The sequence below is a fragment of the Neodiprion fabricii genome, chromosome 3, assembly GCF_021155785.1.
Source record: "Neodiprion fabricii isolate iyNeoFabr1 chromosome 3, iyNeoFabr1.1, whole genome shotgun sequence".
NCBI classification, from domain to species: Eukaryota; Metazoa; Arthropoda; class Insecta; order Hymenoptera; family Diprionidae; genus Neodiprion; species Neodiprion fabricii.
Window position 1 is genome coordinate 37,484,375 of NC_060241.1, and position 19,270 is coordinate 37,503,644.

General features: G+C 38.6%; 2 protein-coding genes and 1 long non-coding RNA gene across 4 annotated transcripts; 2 read left to right on the forward strand and 1 right to left on the reverse strand.

The window, feature by feature from the left end:
• Positions 1–6,391: 6,391 nt before the first annotated feature.
• LOC124179227 (putative fatty acyl-CoA reductase CG5065) lies at positions 6,392–9,921 on the forward strand. The gene is made up of 10 exons (XM_046563433.1): positions 6,392–6,467; positions 6,558–6,697; positions 6,838–6,960; positions 7,017–7,142; positions 7,196–7,356; positions 7,558–7,667; positions 8,034–8,232; positions 8,325–8,567; positions 8,700–8,957; positions 9,671–9,921. Exons 1-10 carry the CDS (start codon positions 6,419–6,421, stop codon positions 9,795–9,797), a joined length of 1,536 nt encoding a protein of 511 aa, XP_046419389.1. The 5' UTR covers positions 6,392–6,418; the 3' UTR covers positions 9,798–9,921.
• Positions 8,086–9,788, reverse strand: LOC124179229. The gene is made up of 3 exons (XR_006869990.1): positions 9,678–9,788; positions 9,352–9,551; positions 8,086–8,222 (listed from the first exon to the last, which is right to left on the reverse strand). It is a non-coding gene; the product is annotated as an uncharacterized LOC124179229 (long non-coding RNA).
• A 5,177-nt stretch (positions 9,922–15,098) lies between the features above and the next one.
• On the forward strand, positions 15,099–19,195 carry LOC124179228 (fatty acyl-CoA reductase wat-like). Of its 2 annotated transcripts, none has more exons than XM_046563434.1 (10): positions 15,099–15,204; positions 15,349–15,488; positions 15,656–15,778; positions 15,856–15,981; positions 16,037–16,197; positions 16,361–16,470; positions 16,891–17,089; positions 17,599–17,841; positions 18,611–18,868; positions 18,953–19,195. In XM_046563434.1, exons 1-10 carry the CDS (start codon positions 15,156–15,158, stop codon positions 19,038–19,040), a joined length of 1,497 nt encoding a protein of 498 aa, XP_046419390.1. In that variant the 5' UTR covers positions 15,099–15,155; the 3' UTR covers positions 19,041–19,195. The 2 variants fall into 2 exon arrangements, with proteins under 2 accessions (XP_046419390.1, XP_046419391.1); XM_046563435.1 differs by having other exon boundaries at positions 15,116–15,204; positions 16,037–16,182.
• The last annotated feature ends 75 nt before the right edge of the window (positions 19,196–19,270 follow it).

Sequence of the window (19,270 nt, forward strand, 5' to 3'; positions counted from 1 at the left end):
TCAATATTATAAAAGTGTTTTACTCACCGAGCACAAATCCTCGTCCTCCCCGTCCTCCTCCTCGTCCAACTCCGAACACCTTCAACCACCGCCAATCACCTACAACAACCACCGATATCCACCACAGGTATATCTGCCATAATAATAAAGAGTTTCAGTATAAGAACACATCAAAAATATTGTGTAAGAATTAATATAATTAATTAATTAATTGATAGTAGAATAAATTTAACTACCGCATTTGTAGCTACTAAATTTGTGCTTGCGCGAAGAATGAATTGAAATAATTTATTGTAAAGATGATAAGTTTGAAAAAGATTAGATGAAATATAATTACAATTGCCATCGAATATTATAAAAACGTTAAACTCACCGAGCACAAATCCTCGTCCCCCTCCTCCAGAATCACCTTGATTACCCGCAACCACCCCTAACCTCCCCCAACGACCACCGCCAACCACCTCGAGTTATACCTCGAATACTAATAAATATTTTCAGCATGAGAACAAATCAAAAATAATGTGTAAGGTTTGATATAATTTTTTTAACGACATATTTTACCAGAAAGATTATGAAAAGATTGTAGAGTTATAGAAATTTTATTAGCGCACCGACAGCTACTGAATTTGGGCGTGCGCGAAAAACGAATTGAAATAATTTATTGTAAACATGAACCAGGAACCACGGAGCGCTTATCCTGGAAGTCGAGAAATTTTATTAGCGGACTGACAGCTAATGAATTTCAGCTTGCGCGAAAAACGAATTGAAATAATTTATTGTAAACATGAACCAGGAACCACGGAGCGCTTACCCTGGAAGTCGAGAAATTTTATTAGCGGACTGACAGCTACTGAATTTCAGCTTGCGCGAAAAACGAATTGAAATAATTTATTGTAAACATGAACCAGGAACCACGGAGCGCTTATCCTGGAAGTCGAAAAATTTTATTAGCGGACTGACAGCTACTGAATTTCAGCTTGCGCGAAAAACGAATTGAAATAATTTATTGTAAACATGAACCAGGAACCACGGAGCGCTTATCCTGGAAGTCGAAAAATTTTATTAGCGGACTGACAGCTACTGAATTTCAGCTTGCGCGAAAAACGAATTGAAATAATTTATTGTAAACATGAACCAGGAACCACGGAGCGCTTATCCTGGAAGTCAAGAAATTTTATTAGCGCACCGACAGCTACTGAATTTGGGCGTGCGCGAAAAACGAATTGAAATAATTTATTGCAAACATGAACCAGGAACCACGGAGCGCTTATCCTGGAAGTCAAGAAATTGTATTAGCGGACTGACACCTACTGAATTCCAGCTTGCGCGAAAAACGAATTGAAATAATTTATTGTAAACATGAACCAGGAACCACGGAGCGCTTATCCTGGAAGTCGAGAAATTTTATTAGCGGACTGACAGCTAATGAATTTCAGCTTGCGCGAAAAACGAATTGAAATAATTTATTGTAAACATGAACCAGGAACCACGGAGCGCTTACCCTGGAAGTCGAGAAATTTTATTAGCGGACTGACAGCTACTGAATTTCAGCTTGCGCGAAAAACGAATTGAAATAATTTATTGTAAACATGAACCATGAACCACGGAGCGCTTATCCTGGAAGTCGAGTTTCACCGCGTAGCGGACCCGAAGCGCGGGATCCGGGAGGTTGAGAACCCGGTACTCGAAATACGTAGCGGACCCGAAGCGCGGGATCCGGGAGGTTGAGAACCCGGTACTCGAAGTTTGCGGAGCGCGACTCTCAACCGTCCGCTCTACTGCGCGGTTGTTACCAGACTGAGGAACTCGGCTAGCCGATTTTAGATTGGTGACGTCACTTTCCGAACATCCGAAAATTCAAACTTTGGTTTTGAACTGTAATACTAGGTATGATGATGTATGATGTACGATGTATGATGTATGATGTATGATGATATGATGTGATGTATAATGATTCTAGTGTTCACATTTCATACAAGAAATACACACCTTATCTGTCCTGCCGATTCCAGACTCAAGCGGCCAGGCCCTTCGATGGTCAGCCGTTGACTGAAGATATATCCTTCCTTAACGGGTCAGCCGATAACGCTGCCGTTCTGCGACAGTTGGATGATGAAAAATTTTGCTCGTATCTTTCAAATGTGTGTTAAAATACACTCGAAGTGTTAAGAAGCTTCGTTCTTTCTCTTCCTATCACCTTTTCAGGTCTTTAAATCACTACGCAGCGTTAAATACTATCTCATATACGAAGCATCCATTTCATCTCGTTCAAAATTAGCGCATCCGTGATGTATTACAGTTACTCTGAATTTTTTTCCATCCGAATACTTTTCGAAAAACAATTTTGCTTCTCTACCCAACGTAGATACTTCACTCTCGACTAGCTAGAACAGCGTTTTGGTTATATGCCTACGAAAATTCAAGATCGAGAGAGCAAATGAAAAGTTGTTGAAATAATTATGAATACTAATGTTATGGAATACATCGAGCGCGCGTCGAATAGAATCCCATTTCGAAGTGAATAATTCTTCTCTTTTCATATAATAGCTAATCTAGTAATATAGGTAAATAGGATGGTTGGAGGTGTTCGGAAATGGTAGGACATTTCAAAAGTTAAGGCTGACACCCACTGCACCGCGGCGGACCGCGGCGGACCGCGGCGCAGTTACCGTGAGATGCGCCCACTATAGTCGCGTGACCACCCGCCGATACTGTTTCTACGAAAAAGAGATATTTATCAATTATCTGATGACCACGATTTGTCTCAGTCGTCATGGGCACACAATAAATAATCATGCATATTTGCCACTACTTCTTGATTACTCATTATGGATGAAGAAGTGTTTAACACGAAATAAAATTACTAACAATTGTCCATCATAAATTCGATAAAAAGGAAAAAAGGATTAAAAATCAACCGACAATGCTCATCTTTCGCCAGAATTTTTGTTTCTACCTAAACTATTTCGGGTGTGGCTCGTTGGAAAATCGTACATTTTTTTATTTTGAAACACCCTATTATACATATAATATATGTATAGTAAAAATGAAATAAATTTTAGCTCAAAATATACTCTCTCATTTCTTATGCATAAAAATTAATACGCAAAATAAAAAACAGTCTTCATGAAATCAGCATCATACCCGAACAATGAGAAAAAAATAAATTTTTTACATAAAATAATCCGTTGATCATAACTTGTTGTTCTAAAACTCACATTTACTTAAATTTCTTTAAAAATGAAGTAATTACTTGCGTAACATTTATTTAATATCCGTAGGATTTATTTAAGATGTAAAAATGAATACATTTATTTTTCGCAAGAACAGCGGAGAGAATGAAAAGAATCCTTGTAAACCATAACCATTTACATCAAAGTAACGCAGGTTTCCCTATTTTTATACTTGGGATGAATTTCGGCATCGGTCGGGTGTTCACACTAGACGACGGCGATGCGCGGCGATGCGCGGCGCACCGCCGAAATATTCCCAACCTGGAACTCGCGAAAAATTGCCGCGGTCCGCCGCCGTCTAGTGTGAACACCTATATGGATAACTGTATGAGCGAAAATTTCCCCGCCGTCCGCCGCCGTCCGCCGCGGTCTAGTCGGCGTCAGCCTTAACATTCTGAAGTAACGAATAGAGTAGGAGTAGGAGTAGGAGTAGAAGTGAGAATAGGAGTAGGATCAGGAGTAGGTTCACGAGTAGGAGTAGGAAGAGGAGTAGAATGAGGAGTAGGAGTAGGAGTAGGATCAGGAGTAGGAGTAAAAGTAGAAATTGGAGTAGGAAGTGGAGGGAAGGGAAGAGTAGGGTAGGGTAGGGTAGAGTAGGGTAATTACAAGCCACATCTGAGTTTCGAGAAAAAAACGCGGAATGCTTAAAACGAAATCTTACTTCGGAAAAATCAGTGATTGATTTCTGTGCTGTCACAATTTTTTTTTTGGGGGGGAAATCATGGACCATTCGTTGCTAAGCCTTGTGAACCTGATGAATTATATATACAAATTCGTTTGATTTTATTAATTACATTAATCGAAGAAACTGATCATGGCAGAAAAAAGCACTTTTTGAGAAGTTTGTTCGTTTTAAAACAATTTTAAGATTACGGTAAAATTAATCTAACAATCGGCCGTTTTCAGTGCTCATGATTTATAACTTTTCACTGTAGACCTCAGTATCTGAGTTACTTGATTTGAATGTATTGTATCGAGTCACGTTGATTTGACAACTATTAAAGTCAAGAAGTATTGGAATTTTTAGAAAAAATTCAGCGAGCTGCAATTGACGATCAAGACCTATAATTCTGGAACCATTCAAGCAGCTCCAATTTCTTTGCCCAATAAGATATTTTTCGTGGTAAAAATTTTATATGATAGTTTGAAATCCCAGCTCCGATTGGGATCACTGTTGTGACGACTATAACAAAATAATCCGTAAACATTGTCATCCAGATAATCAGTGTAACCAACTTTTTCCCTAGAGCAATGTACGAAACGATATTTTTCACGCTGAGCTATCCTTTCTCTTAACTATAAATCACTCCCTGTTTCATTAAATACAATTGCCATTTACATTCTTCGAAGTACTTTATTCGAGCCCACGCAAATATAAATGCGTCACGAGATAAATCGTCATACTGGCTGTATCATCAGTGTTAATAATATTCACGAGACCTTTGATATCATTGCGCAAATATATACTTATACTTATACTTCCATTATTGTATAAGGCGTCCAGGTTTCTAACACTTTGTACGAAATGAAGTTAAAGTATAGTGATACGGTGATTCACTGAAACCAGACCATTCTGAATATTATTGTAAATTACATCCATGGTGAGTAAGGGGTTGATAAGGATGGCAGAAAGAGATGAAAATAACCAAAATTCATTGCAACGTTGCTGATCCATCGTCAACAGCTAACATTCACCCAAGTTTCGTTCTAGGTATTCGATGTATTACTTTCGATAAGAGACCATGCTTTGTCGACGAGGTATAATAAGTGCGTATTGATCGTGCGTCTTTGCTTTACATCAGCCGTTGAAATCAAGACCGAATTCCTCCAGGTTTCAGTTATTTTTCAACTAGCTACCACCTTCTTCTTCGGGCATCTTCGTTGTTTATTTATCACTCAACGAAATTAATATTATCACATTTTAGTCTGGAATTCACGTGTCTAGTGCGCTTAGCCATTACATCCGAAAGTCCATCAACAAAGGCCGCAGCTTCCACTGATGGGGTCGAAGGACGTAATGCTGTTCGCTTCCAAATTGTAGGCTCCTTATGCCTAACGGCACATTAATATTTATAACCACTTATTAACTTAAAATGTTATATCAACTATCTTCAATGTCGATGAATCTGACAGAGCACAATAGAGCAATGGCTGTGTAATTGGCGACTTTCTATGTCGTTTATACTCACAGCATTAGTTTACACCACGGGTCCAGGATGGAAGAAACAAAAAGACATATCTCCGCGTTACAAAACTTGGCTGCATTCTGGTCGGGAGTTTTTCGTTTCAATAGCACGTCTCGCAACGCCGATTTCGTCTCTTGCACTGCACTTGATGACTGGCAAAACAAAATGTTAACTAAAAATTGTGCGCTTATAGCGAGTTCAAATTTCCGATGGAATGCAACAGACGAAACCAGCGCTGCGAGTGCGATATCGGAACTATAAACTTCCGATCAGAATGAGTCCCACCTCAATCCCACCCTTACCATCGGAAAGAGTACGGAGTTATGTCTCCTCCCTTCTTCCCTCCTGCACGGATCAATTATAAAAAATGGACAACTGCATTTATCGCTGATTCTATATCGATATACACTAGAAAGCGTATAGCCTGGAGACGACGAAAATTCTTAATAGAACTGACTATTTCGACTATGTTGAGAATCTTACGACTGGTATCTTTCAGCTCTCCGTGTATCGATCATACTGATATAGGGCTGAAATGAAAGCTCTTGAAATCTATAAACTTGTCGGCTATAGAATTTCATAGTGAGAGGAGGGAAGTGTGTGATTATTATATTTGCGTCGGCTACCGCAAATCTTAATAAAATGTACAACAATTTATGTGCGCTACACGTAAGTGTCACTCGAACAAACTGTCCTAGGTTTTGCACCGTGGTTACCCGAGTTACCCACCCGGGTCACTTCGTATAACGTAACCAAATTCAATATGCATCAACCTATTTCTTGAGTATTGCGATTCAATGCAGTTCGGAGACCATATACAAAGTAACAAATTAACATAACGGTTGTCTCGTCGTTCGCTTAAATAATCAGCGATTGAAAAATTACCGGAAACATTTTCTATTCAATATATTCAAGTGGGGTTGGTATGCGAGAGCTGGGAGAATTGCGATACTCGGCAGTTGTTACTTGTATCTCATCAGTCAAGCTGTTACTTTGAATATGTCCGAAATACAGCAATTCTATGCTGGACAAAAAATCTTCATTACCGGTTAATATTGCAAATGATATAAAAAAAAATATCCTAGACCATTGTCGTATAAGGACCGCGATTTATAAATACGTTTTCTAAATTTTTTAGGAGGGACCGGTTTTTTGGGAACAGTATTAATAGAAAAACTGCTCCAAAGCTGTCGAGACATCGGAAAAATCTACATCTTAATCCGCCCAAAGAAGGAAAAAAGTGTCGAGGAACGCCTGGATGCGCTACTTGGTAACAGGGTAAGTGAGTAGAAAAATAGAAAGTGTCATCTTTTCGGAACGAGTGATAAAGTACCTAGGAATGCATCGCGCCAGTCGAAACTCACTTAAAATTCTTAGTACGCTCTCAATAACGATAACGTACCCAAATTTGATTTCAGGTTTTTGACTTACTGCGGAAAGAATATCCAGAATTTTCCAAGAAGATTGTTGGGATCGAAGGTGATACTGCTAAGAACGGGTTAGGACTTTCGCCAAAAGACTATTCACGCCTCACCGACGAGGTATGTTGAGTGCGACTATATTTTGCCTCTCTTTGACCAGCACAAAATTGTTTTAGGTTTCGGTGATCTTTCACTTAGCTGCCTCTGTGCGTTTCACTGAGAAACTCGAGAGGGCTGTTGCAATTAACGTGAACAGCGTGAAACACGTCATCGACATTGCAAGGGCGTGCAAGAACTTGAAGGTGGGGCATCTCTACTTTTTTCATTCAACCAAATTCATATTGTCACATTTTAGGCTGGTATTCACGTGTCTACTGCGTTCAGCCATTGCGTCCGGAAGTCTATCAACGAAGAGCTGTACCCTCCACCAATCAGCTACCAACAGGTCAACACGTTTGTTGAAATGTGTGAAAGAATGAAATGGTCGGAGGACGTGATGGAATCAGTCACTAAAAAGTAGGCCTTTCGGATTTTAAGGCTTGTATTACCACAATTCAGGTATTCGGTTGCTGATTGTACACAACATTCAGGTGACTACGACTAGACTGACCATTTGACTCTACTAAACTCTACACAGTAGCGAATTGCTCCATTTCGAGTACACTCGGGCACTTTCAAACATGCAACACGTCTGATAAGGAAATAATTTGCCCGCAGAATAGTAGGAGAGTGGCCGAACACGTACACTTTCACCAAAGCTATCGCCGAGGGTGTCGTTGCCGAGTTTGCTGAGGACTTACCGTTTGCAATATTCAGGCCGTCAATCGGTAATTCACCTATGTGACAAGCTTTTATTTTACCCTAGAGGTTACACAAAGTCTACCACATTGTGGTTCAATTACATGTTATTCGATCTCGAGCAGATTTATTCGAAACAGTCATACATTCTGTCATGCAATTCAATTATTTCAATCAAAGAGTTTTCGACGGTTAATTTGTAACAACTTCTTTCGTAACCGTGAGGCTGTTCTTGAGTACTTTGAAACCGATTATTGAACAGATTTTTCTCGTGTATTTCATGAAACTCAAATTGAGAAGAATACGCAGTAGGTAATTGTCAAGAAATTATATTTCCGGCATTCTCTCGTTATCCTTATCAACATGTATGTACGTGGATTATTGCTGTTTTTCAGTGACAAGTGCCTTCAAAAGCCCCATTCCAGGATATGTTTCTGGCACAGCGGGTATGGCAGGCTTGGTATATGCCTGTGGCATAGGCATCGTTCACGTCCTCCTGCAAGACACCAGTAAAATAGCTGATATTGTCCCCGTGGATTACGTTTGTAACGCACTAATTTCTTTAGCTTGGAACACAGCAATCACTGGAAAAGCGTAAACAAATTTATCAAGCTTGATTCATAGAAATGTAGGTTAAAAATATTACGTTTCAGGTCTAACACTTCGCGTATTACATGTATTTCCAGATGCTCAGATGATGTTCCAGTTTACAACTACACTTCTGGAAATGAAAATCCTATGACTTGGGGAAAATTCAATGCTACGTGCATTTATTACAAAGAGACTTATCCGTCAGTAAAAGCTGTTTATCATGCGTTTGCATTGAACACGAAGTCAACATTTTTGTTCGGCATACTTAATTTTCTATTCCATTTGCTCCCGGCAATAATGGTTGACCTCATCGCGGTATTGGTGGGTAAACGGCCAAAGTAAGTTCGAAATATATACAGTTCCTAACTTTATTGGTTATCATCAGCAGCCTAGTGAATATAAAATTATAATGAATGTACTCATGAGACAAAAATTCAACAACGAGTTTCAAAATTAGTTTGCAATTACAGAATGTACCAGCTTATGAAGAACATTCGTAAGGCATTTTTCGCAATGAAGTATTTTGCGATCCAAGAGTGGTATTTCGGCAACCAGAAAATTCAGCAGCTTTGGGGCCAGCTTGGGCCTGAAGACAAGAAAATATTCCCCTTCAGTATGCGCACCCTCGATTGGAATGATTACTTGTTGAACCTAGTTAGAGGTACTCGTCAGTTCATCGCAAAGGAATCTGATGAAACCTTGGAAAGCGCGAGACGGTGGGGCTATCGGTTAGTAAAAATCCTTGAGAGAATTCTATGGTCAGTTTATACTTGCAGAGATACATAGCTTTTCCTTTTTTCTCAATATCGATAACAACTTGGATACTGTGATATGAAATATGTTCATTCAATAGTTTATCAGTATAGAGGAATATCAAATCGAGCTAGGAAGCTAAAATTCACAGAATTCAGTGCAAAGTATGCCTGTCACTGATTGTAACTATTGTCAAAATGTACGTTTTACTGCTACGATAAGCTGCCGTGCACACCATTCTGCATGCAATGTTGAATACATACATCGAATGACATTAATTTTTCACGCAATAACCACGCGAGGAAATATGTTTCCGTGATTACTGATAATTAATGTTGTCAATGGACGAGAGCAGCCATTGTTGCATACCATCTTTCCTCGGCATGACCATTCACACGCAGATTAACTATCTTTCGGACGTTACGGGATCTAGTGATCATTGCTTCTCCCAATCGTGCGGAAAACCTCAAGTTCTCAATCAGTGAATCTTGCGTTCTAGTTCGAAATTCTTCTTCGTAAATCGTCAAATTAGTTCATTCTGTACGTCCTGGTCTTAGTTTTTCGTAAAACTTCAGAAAAATAGATGGATCTGGATTAGTCAAGACTGGCTTTAGCATACTACAACAATATTTTATACTCTACTCCATTATTCGTATCTGCAAATGCTGAATTGTTTGATGTATTTTAGTCTTTACCTCATCCATATCGCAGTCTGTCTAATACTTGGCATCTTGACTTTGTGGGTCATCTGGAAGTCCTTTGGTGGAATCGACGTCACCTCTGCAATACCAAGTATTCTTTCTGAAACGTTTTGAGTGATTTTTACGGACCTGCAGATTTAACTTGCCGCAAATCGTCAACGCTGTTGTCGATATACGACGGTGATGATGAAATTCCACAATTGTATATTTTTAATGCAAATAAGTCCGTTGATATATATTCTGCGTCGAACTTAATCATGGAAATTTATTTGAATCTAATTAATACGGTTTCTCTGAGTGCTGTCAGGAACCGTAATTTTTAACGATATCGTGTCACATCCTCGATGCCCTTAGCCCCTAAATACTAGATAAATGGATTGATGTATCATTTAGTAAAATATTTTATACATCTACAAGGTTATAAAAGTAGTATAGCAAGCGGGGTTCTACACGCAGATTCCTGTTACCGACACTTACCGACATTCTCCCTAGACAAAACCCTTTTTTGTTATCTATGAATCAATATTTTTATAGAATTAGCAATTTCATAGATTAGAACCATTCATCAAACAAACGGTATTTGCTTTGTGTAGAATGTCGCGATGAAAAAATAGGTCAGTTCAAATTTATGCGAAAGACAAAGGAAGAATTCTTACCTGCACCCATGGGAAGAGCTGGGGTGGCCGTTACTGACCCCACTACCCCTAGGCTCACGGGGCAGAAATAAAAAAGGCGAATGAGAAGACGCGAAATATTTATTTCACTCTTATGCAATTACCTCGACGGTTCAACTTCCTTGGACTTGGAAAGAGCCAATCAGAGAGTTCAATAGATTCCTCAAATCAGCAAACGAACTCCAACAGGAATATATTTGCTTCACTAGAATCAGTCACTTCAAAAAGATTCTTCTACCAGAGCAGTTCTAAAAAATCTACTGGTGCGACAGTTAATCATTCCTACAAGACACCTTACGCACTTACATAAAATCTTTTTACAAGAAAAGTTTCAAATTTTAACCTCTGAGTGAAGCATTTCTTAATTCGAAACTCAAATTATGCGAATAAGATAGTTTTACATTGACTATTACCAACTTTGTCTTTTGTCAATAAATGCATTTTAAAATAACTACGTTTGACTTTTATTTATAAACATATATTCTGATTTAACTCTAGCCACTATATATATTCTAATTCATTTGTTTTTAATAAATATTAGCTTTAAAACCATCGCTCGATAAACCTCGCTCGGGGTCGGATGCCTGGTGTAACTGGTTTTTGTACTCGTGCGCTCGCTTACTCGTTGTCAGTGTTTTACCAGATACATAGTTGTAGGGGAGACTGGGGCATGATGGACTCCCCAAAAAATTCTGGTATTTGCTTCACAGTATACAGAATGAACACTGTCTTTGTGCACGTGACGCAAACCAAATCTGACCGTAAGATTTTTTCTATATAATATTACCAATCACATTTACACATGCATGCAAGTATAACGTGTTGTGATTTTATGACAATAAATTTCGTCAAAAAATACCACAGCACAATCAGCTAAGTGCTGACAGATTTGAAATACGACGCGCAGCAATTTTAGCTCTGCTTGAACGACGTTATTGTCACGTATTTCTATGAATACTATGCCAACTACTCACCAATTGCAATTTGTTGATCCTGGTCGTTCGGTTTTTTTTCGTATTGAACATGTTGTCTGAAGCATGCATATTGGTTTGATAGTACAAAACATGACGTTTTCAATAATCAAACTTGTAAGCTTAAAAATTAGTCCGAAAGGTTAAAAGTCATCAGGTCAAGAACCTGTACAGCCAGAACTACGGAGCGCTTGTCCGGGAGGTTAAAATTCACCAGTTCGAGGCCTTTGACAGCGAGAACTACGAAAAATTAGTACTGAAAGTCAAAACTCACCGGGTAGCGAACCTGGAGCGCAGGAACCACGGAGCGCTTGTTCTGGAAGTCGGGTTCCTGCAGATAGTGGACCTTGAACGCAGAAACTACGGAGCGCCAGGCCTGGAAGTCGAGTTGCACCAGGCAGCGGACCCGGAGTGCAGGATCCAGGAGGTAGAGAACCCGGTACTCGAAGTCTGCGGAGCGCGATTCTCATCAGTCCGCTCTACTGCGCGGTTGTTTCAACACTGAGAAATTCGGCTAGCTGAATTTCGTCTATATGGATCGATGACGTCAAGAGAAAAAAAATTTGGGTGACGTCACTTTCTGAAAATCCGAACATCCGAACATCCAAAATTTGATTTCGAACTTTAATAGTATGTATGATATGATGTATGATGTATGATGTATGATTTTGTCTTTGTGTTTAATTTTAAATTGAAGTCAAATTAATGAACAAGCCCTCAATTATCGACCGTTGTTCTAATGACATATTATCACATTCATTGACATTTAAAAGACTTTATCAAGTAGTTCAATTTGCGTCTAGTCGCCGTCGAGCAAAAGCTCATTTCCTCTCGATACAAGCTTAACCAAGTGAGGAAAATTCGTTTCAGGCAATTGTGTATAAAATTTCTAGATACTATTTTCTTCGCAATCAAATCATGTGGCGAGTTGGTCTTTTCGTACAGAACTAACAGTCAAATCCAACCCGTTTCATATCCCGATATCAATGGTGTGTGCTACGTTGCACCCTAATTTAATATGATGCAACTTTTTTCGTAATGTAATTGAATAATGTATCAAACGTAGACGGATCATAGTTGCTGCTTTTATATTTTTAAGAAACGTATCAAATGTGATTAAGTAATTTGAATTCACAATGGCAAATAATATTCTTAACATGTATTAATTTTTTTTAAGCTACGCTCAATTCAGAGGTCAAGAAAAAAAAATATGAGACGTCTCCATATTTTAAAAATTAACAAATCTATACATCAAAAAAGTATCCAATTTATAATTTCATTCTGGTACCATTTTTTGTTCCAGGGATTTATTTTTATTATCGTTAGCTTGTCTCACTAGGTTCAATCTCCACGAACATCTCTTTCCCATCTATTTTCACGTTAAGCAGAATTACTGTAAGTATATCATCAAACAAGATTATGTGGCACTTAGATCGATATACGTAAAATACTAAGTGAAGCGAACACTCAGTGTGTTCGCTAAAGTTTGAAAGTAATGATAATAATTAGCGCCTGATTTTTGTGTTTTTTAACGTCAAGTTCTATATCTAATTGTAAGTAAGCTACGAGAATTTGTCTGATTGATAGAGTGCAAAATGCTAAAACTCAATGCTTCTTAAACGTTCTAAGTTTTCGACCAAGTACAATTTTTGCCTATTTTGGTTAATACGAAATGACGCTAAATTTCTAACGGAATTTATCGTTCCTTATTATCTTAACAAAGATTAAGATTAAATATGAAATACTTTCGTGAATCACAAAATTCTCCGTTATCTCATCATTTTTTGACAAAACATAAGTTAGAACAATACTTTGAAATCCTTAGAATTATCGGGATGTAAGTTTATATATTAGGTGTATAAATAAAATGGATAACTGTAAAAATCTATCATGAACAGCCCATTTAGGGTTTTGCCTCGCTTAGGCCTCCATTCCTTCTAATTTCCATAGATCTCCGTTTCACTTTAGATATAACTATGAGTTATACGTTTGCTTTATCTGGACCGCTTGTTTTTAAACTAGGTATTTTTTGTTTTATTACGACGAATATTAAAATTTAACGACGGACGTAGATTCGATAGACGTTTGTAGTTTTTTGGAGACCGCACTCCATATTGCTCTAGTCAGATACCTGTCTATGGTTCAGTCGGTGTCAATGGAATGGGGCTGAGAGATTGTCAAGTCGGAAATCGTCACACTAACCGCAAAGGTCAAGGTTTCACCTATGAGCTTACCTACTAACTTAGTCAAGTTGTACTTTGAGTTATTCGGGCGCATTCGAGCTGTTCCAAATTATCGCACTGCCTTGCGACGAGTACAATCAATTTACTTGCGATTCTAACGTGAGTCAGGTTAGCTGCATGTTGAAACACTGCTTTTTGTAAATCTAACGTTATCGGGTGTGGTTTCATAAGAGCACATTTTTCGTTAAAAGATAAGTGTATATATCTGCATAATGAAGAGAAAATCTATTCTTAGGAAAGTCTTGAATGTAAATAACCTCAGAGTACAATGCTATACATTATCCATGTTGAATGTATTAAAGAATGACGCAGGTTATTCGAAATACAAGTTAAACTACCGATCATGAATTTCAGGGGTCAAATATTTCGCTTATTCATTAATCGGAATTCAATTGTTCGCGTGTAAGCTACAAAACTAGGAGTCCATGTTTTATGTAGATACGTAATGTTTTACGAAGAATATTTTCTCATTAGTCCTATATACCTATACGTCTGAACTCTGTCTGGAATTGAAATACTCGGACAAATATGACATTGGCGGATAGAAAAAAAATTCCATAAAATTTGAAACGTCAGTATATTGCATGAATATGTTGAAATCGAAATAGATATTGATGAAAAAATCACGGAAGATGTGGTTCTCAAATTGAATAATGATGAAATTACAGCTCAAACATCAAACCAACTTGGTCTTTTCATGATCGTAAAACACCGACTTCCCGCACGAGTAACACAATATGCTATGTTGACACTAAATTTTATTGCAAATATTGGACCATTCGTTGTGACACTCATCGCGTTTCGAATTATGTACAAATTTGCGTGATTTTACTGACAATATCAATTAAAGAACCTGATTATGATAGAAACAAGTACTTCTTGACACGTTTATTTGTATACCAGCAATTTGAAGATTACAACAAGTGATCGTCCATTTTCATCGTCTACGATTAATAACTTCTCAAAGTTGCCTCCAGTATATGAGTGACTTGATTAACATTTATTGATTCGAATAACAATGACTCAACAACTAGGTATTAACGTCAAGGGGAATTGTAGATTTGAGAAAAATGTCAACCACCTGAAATCTACGATCAATGCCTATAATTCTGGAACCGTTCAAGCAACTCCAATTTCTTTGTCTAATGTTATATTTTTGACGTCTCAAAATCTTATCTCTGATCAGGATGAGTTGCGCAATGACTCTCTAAAAATGATTTATAAAAATAAATTGTTGTCCAGATAATTGGTACAGCTAACTTTTTCTGTGGAACAACATAGAAAACGATATTTTACGCTTTGTGGTACGCGTTCACTTAGCAAATGACTTATTTCCTTACTCAATTCAATTGCAGTACGACATTTTTCTGAGTGTCGTATTTAAATGCATGTCAATGTAATTGAATTTTAAATCGATTTACCATAATCATTCCTGCAACCGTGCGTGACTCCTACATACCATTACGCAAATATATGTATAGAATTTCCTCTATATAAAGCTTCCAATTCATACTACAATGTTCGAATATTCGGGACTCGTTAGTTTTCAACAGTCTTCTATCGGGTCATCGTTACGGATTGAACATGTCGCAAGTACAGCAATTCTATGCTGGACAAAACGTTTTCATTACCGGTCAGTATCTGTCACCTGAGATGGATCTCAATTTCCCAACATGAATTAGTTCCGAAGAACACTTTAAGTGTGAATTTTGAATAGCGATAAGTGTAAACAAAACTCATCAACGAGGCCTTGTCAGTATCCGTTTTTCAATTTCAGGGGGAACCGGGTTCTTGGGCAAGGTATTGATAGAAAAATTGCTCCGAAGCTGTAGAGATATCGGGCTCATCTATATCCTAATTCGCCCGAAAAAGGGTAAAGATGTTCAGGAACGCGTTGATGCGCTACTCGGTGATACGGTGAGTTACTAGTATCGAACAATTCCGAATATTATCGTAAATTATATCTTCTCTTTTTTGAGAAAGTGATAAGGAACGCAGAGAGAGAGAGACAAGAATATCTGAAACTCATTCTAACGCTGCTGATCCATCGTCAACAGGAAACATTTACGGAAGTTTCGTTCTAGGTATTTGATGTGTTACGAAACGACTATCCAGAATTTTCCAAGAAGATCGTCGGAGTCGCAGGTGATACCGCCCAGAACCAACTCGGACTTTCGGCAACAGACCACGCACGCCTCGTCGAAGAGGTATGATGATTCCAAATAGACAGTGCGTCTCTCCTTTCTTTGCATCAGATGTTGAAATCAAGACGGAATTCTTCCAGGTTGGGGTGATCTTTCACCTAGCCGCCACCGTGCGTTTCACAGACACACTCGAGACGGCTGTTGCAATTAACGTGAACAGTGTTAAATACGTCATAGACATTGCAAGGGCGTGCAAGAACTTCAAGGTGAGGGTATCTTCGCCTTTTCTCATTCAGAGAAATCAATATTATTACATTTCAGGTTGGGATTCACGTGTCTACCGCCTTTAGCCACTGCGTCCGGAAGTTCATTGATGAAGAGCTTTACCCTCCACCCATGACCCATGAAGATGTCAACATGCTAGTGGAAAAGTTCAGGAGAATTGAGGGGTCGGAGGACGTAATGGAGTACGTCTCTAAACCGTAAGCTTCTAATGCTCGATGACACACTAATATTCATGAACAATCGTAAGCTGAAACTTTTTTTTTTTTAAGAAAAAGCTTCCATACTACACTTACGGTGTTCACGGTAATCGGTGGCAGTTGAAGTGACTAACTAAACTTACAACCAATCGATTTTTCGCAGCGTCACCGGAGAATGGCCGAACACATATTCCTTCACCAAAGCTATCGCTGAGAGCGTCGTCGCTGAGTACGCCACTGACTTACCGTTTGCTATCTTCAGGCCGTCAATTGGTAATTTACTTATGTGACAGGTATTTATTTTGTCTCAGAAAAGCGGAAAAGCGAAATATTACCAATCTTGCGAAACGATTCCATTGCAATTTTTTGACAACATAAAGTACTGTTTGGTCACTGTACTGAGAGTCAAATGACACATTGATTAAATGTTTTGTACACCTGTATGTTTGCTCGTGACGTAACTGGATAAATGTAGTGAAAAAAAAAACAATATTTGCTTTATTGACACTCAAATACTCTCTCAATAATTGTTACAATGGTCTCAAGTATCTCTGTTGTGATTACGGAGCAGAGCTTGCGGCTTTGCATTGCAACAGTCACCCAATTCGAAAGAGGAACGAGAAGTTGTCGAAAGCTTGAATTTCTGGAATTTTACCGATATTTCTACTAACGTGTTCATAAATTATTTCACAGTAACGAGTTCCTACAAAAGCCCCCTTCCAGGATGGCTTGCAAGTCCGATAGGAATTCCGGGAATTTTTTGTGCTTTTGGATTGGGCATCATTCACGTTGCTCTGCTCGATCTTAAGGTCAGGCTTGACATCGTGCCGGTTGATTATGTTTGTAACGCACTTATTACTTCAGCTTGGAAGACCGCAAAAACAGAAAAAAGGTAACGTTTATTGAAATAAAGTCAGAAGTTTGAATTCACGGCATTCATCGTAGTTTGCGCGGCAGCCTAGTGGAGCACCGCATCTTCAATCGTAGTTTGAATTGGCAATGGATGAGCGAAAACCCTGCATATACGTACCAAGAAACGGTATTTCGATGCCTTTGCCTTTATCATTTGACTTGCTAGTGGTTAGGGTAGGCTTATTCAATTTATTTCAAGCTCATAGGGCAAAAAGTTGGCTTAGTCGCGTAGCTTCGGCCAAATGTTTATGGAAATGTCGGGTGTCTTACGGTATAAGACACAAACGAGTCGTATTTTACTTTTTCTTTGCGGGATATTCGAGAAGAGACGAAGAAACTTTTTAAAACCAAGCACACAGTTTTGCTTGACCACTTCACAACGAGACCGCGAACTAATGTAGCATTGTTTAACGAATTTACATTTGAAGAGGTGGATATAAAGAATCCTCGTGTAGGATAACGGCGAGGGGCGTTACGTGTATGTTTCAGAAACTGCAAGGACGTTCCAGTGTACAATTACGTTTCTGGAAATGAAAATCCTATAACTTGGCGAAATTTCAATGATAAAGCCACAGATGCCAGATTGACGCATCCATCCGACAAAGCCATTTACTATCCCTACGGATTCACCACAACATCAAAACTTCTGTACAGCATCCTTCATATTTTTCTTCATTTGCTCCCGGCACTGATAATTGACTTTATTCTAAGATTGAAGGGAAAACAGCCGCGGTAAGCACAAATAAATTTAGTCCTATACAGGTTATACGTAGACAAGTTAGAAGGAGTACAATTTCGAAAATTTTCAGGTGAGTTGAAAAATTAACGACGGAGCCAGGAATCGAACCTGGTATCGAGAGATGCTTTACCGGAGACTTACTCCATTAGACCACCTAGCCACCCTGACTACAATGTCATTAATTTCTCGCATCACCTGTATTCGAAATTGTTTTTGTTTTCGTGTGTCGTGAATATATACATATTTGAAATTCGTCGCGAGAGGCACATTTCAGACTTGTGTGTATGACTTGTTGACATATGCACATTAGAAATCTGTATGTGGCTATTAATGTGTGTATATCATAATACATTGCATTATTTTTAGCCGATTTGAACGGCCCAGTCGTTCATTTTACTAGGTACCAGGTTCGATTCCTGGCTCTGACGTTAATTTTTCAACTCACCTGAAAATTTTCGAAATTATACTCTTTCTAGCAAATTCTTCTCGCTTAAATATTGATATGATTCTTTCATATCATTTAAAATGAACGGCTGGGCCGTTCTGATTGGCAAAAATGATGTATTGTACTATAATATACACACATTAATAGCCACGTACAGATGTCTAATGTGCAAATGTCAAGAAGTCACACACACAAGTCTGAAATGTGCCACTCGTGACGAATTTCAAACATGTAGACAAGTTAGTGAATATGCGTGATTTAGATGTACAAAATAAACAAGATTCAGCAATGGGATTAAATGTCAGTGCTAATTTCAGAATTTACAAACTCGTCAATCAAATTTATGAGGCGTTTAACGTATTGGAGTATTTCACCACGCAACAGTGGGATTTCGACAATCAGAACGTTCAGGAACTCTGGAAGCAGCTTGGGCCCGAAGACAAGAGAACATTTCCATTCAGTATGCAAGCCGTTGATTGGGATGAGTATTTTATAGGCATGGTCAAAGGCCTTCGCAAGTACATCTTAAATGAACCCGATGGAAACGAGGAGAGAGCGAAACGGCGACACATTTAGTGAGTGAAAGTCTTGAGCCCTGTGGTACGCTTTACCAAAGATTCACACGCGTCACACATACTCAACTCCTTCACCTGTTTCAGTCTTTATATCATCCATCTGGCCGTGAATCTGATATCTGCCAGCTTCGTTCTGTGGGTGATCTGGAGATCCTTGAGTGGAATCCTATGAATGTTTGGGCTATCCACGGCTGCTCCTTGTTAGTTTTAAACGTGCAAAACGGTTCTTTATTTTGGCTCCACTGTCATTTAATCGACGATGAGCTGTAATAGTTATCATGACTATCGTTTATTTAATAGAGAATAAACAAAACTTGCAGGTTTCAATTATCGTAACCTGAGTACCTTACATGGTTTTACGTGACATCCCTTTGAGTAGATCGATGGAGAGCAGATGTTGCA

Bases quoted from the DNA above. Each gene is read 5' to 3' on its own strand.
- LOC124179228 (XM_046563434.1), top strand. From the start codon at position 15,156: ATGTCGCAAGTACAGCAATTCTATGCTGGACAAAACGTTTTCATTACC. The intron at 15,779-15,855 runs GTATGATGATTC...GAATTCTTCCAG, and splicing joins ACGCACGCCTCGTCGAAGAG to GTTGGGGTGATCTTTCACCT. The intron at 16,471-16,890 runs GTAATTTACTTA...ATTATTTCACAG, and splicing joins TATCTTCAGGCCGTCAATTG to TAACGAGTTCCTACAAAAGC.
- LOC124179227 (XM_046563433.1), top strand. From the start codon at position 6,419: ATGTCCGAAATACAGCAATTCTATGCTGGACAAAAAATCTTCATTACC. The intron at 7,357-7,557 runs GTAGGCCTTTCG...ATTTGCCCGCAG, and splicing joins ATGGAATCAGTCACTAAAAA to AATAGTAGGAGAGTGGCCGA. The intron at 8,958-9,670 runs GTTAGTAAAAAT...GATGTATTTTAG, and splicing joins GCGAGACGGTGGGGCTATCG to TCTTTACCTCATCCATATCG.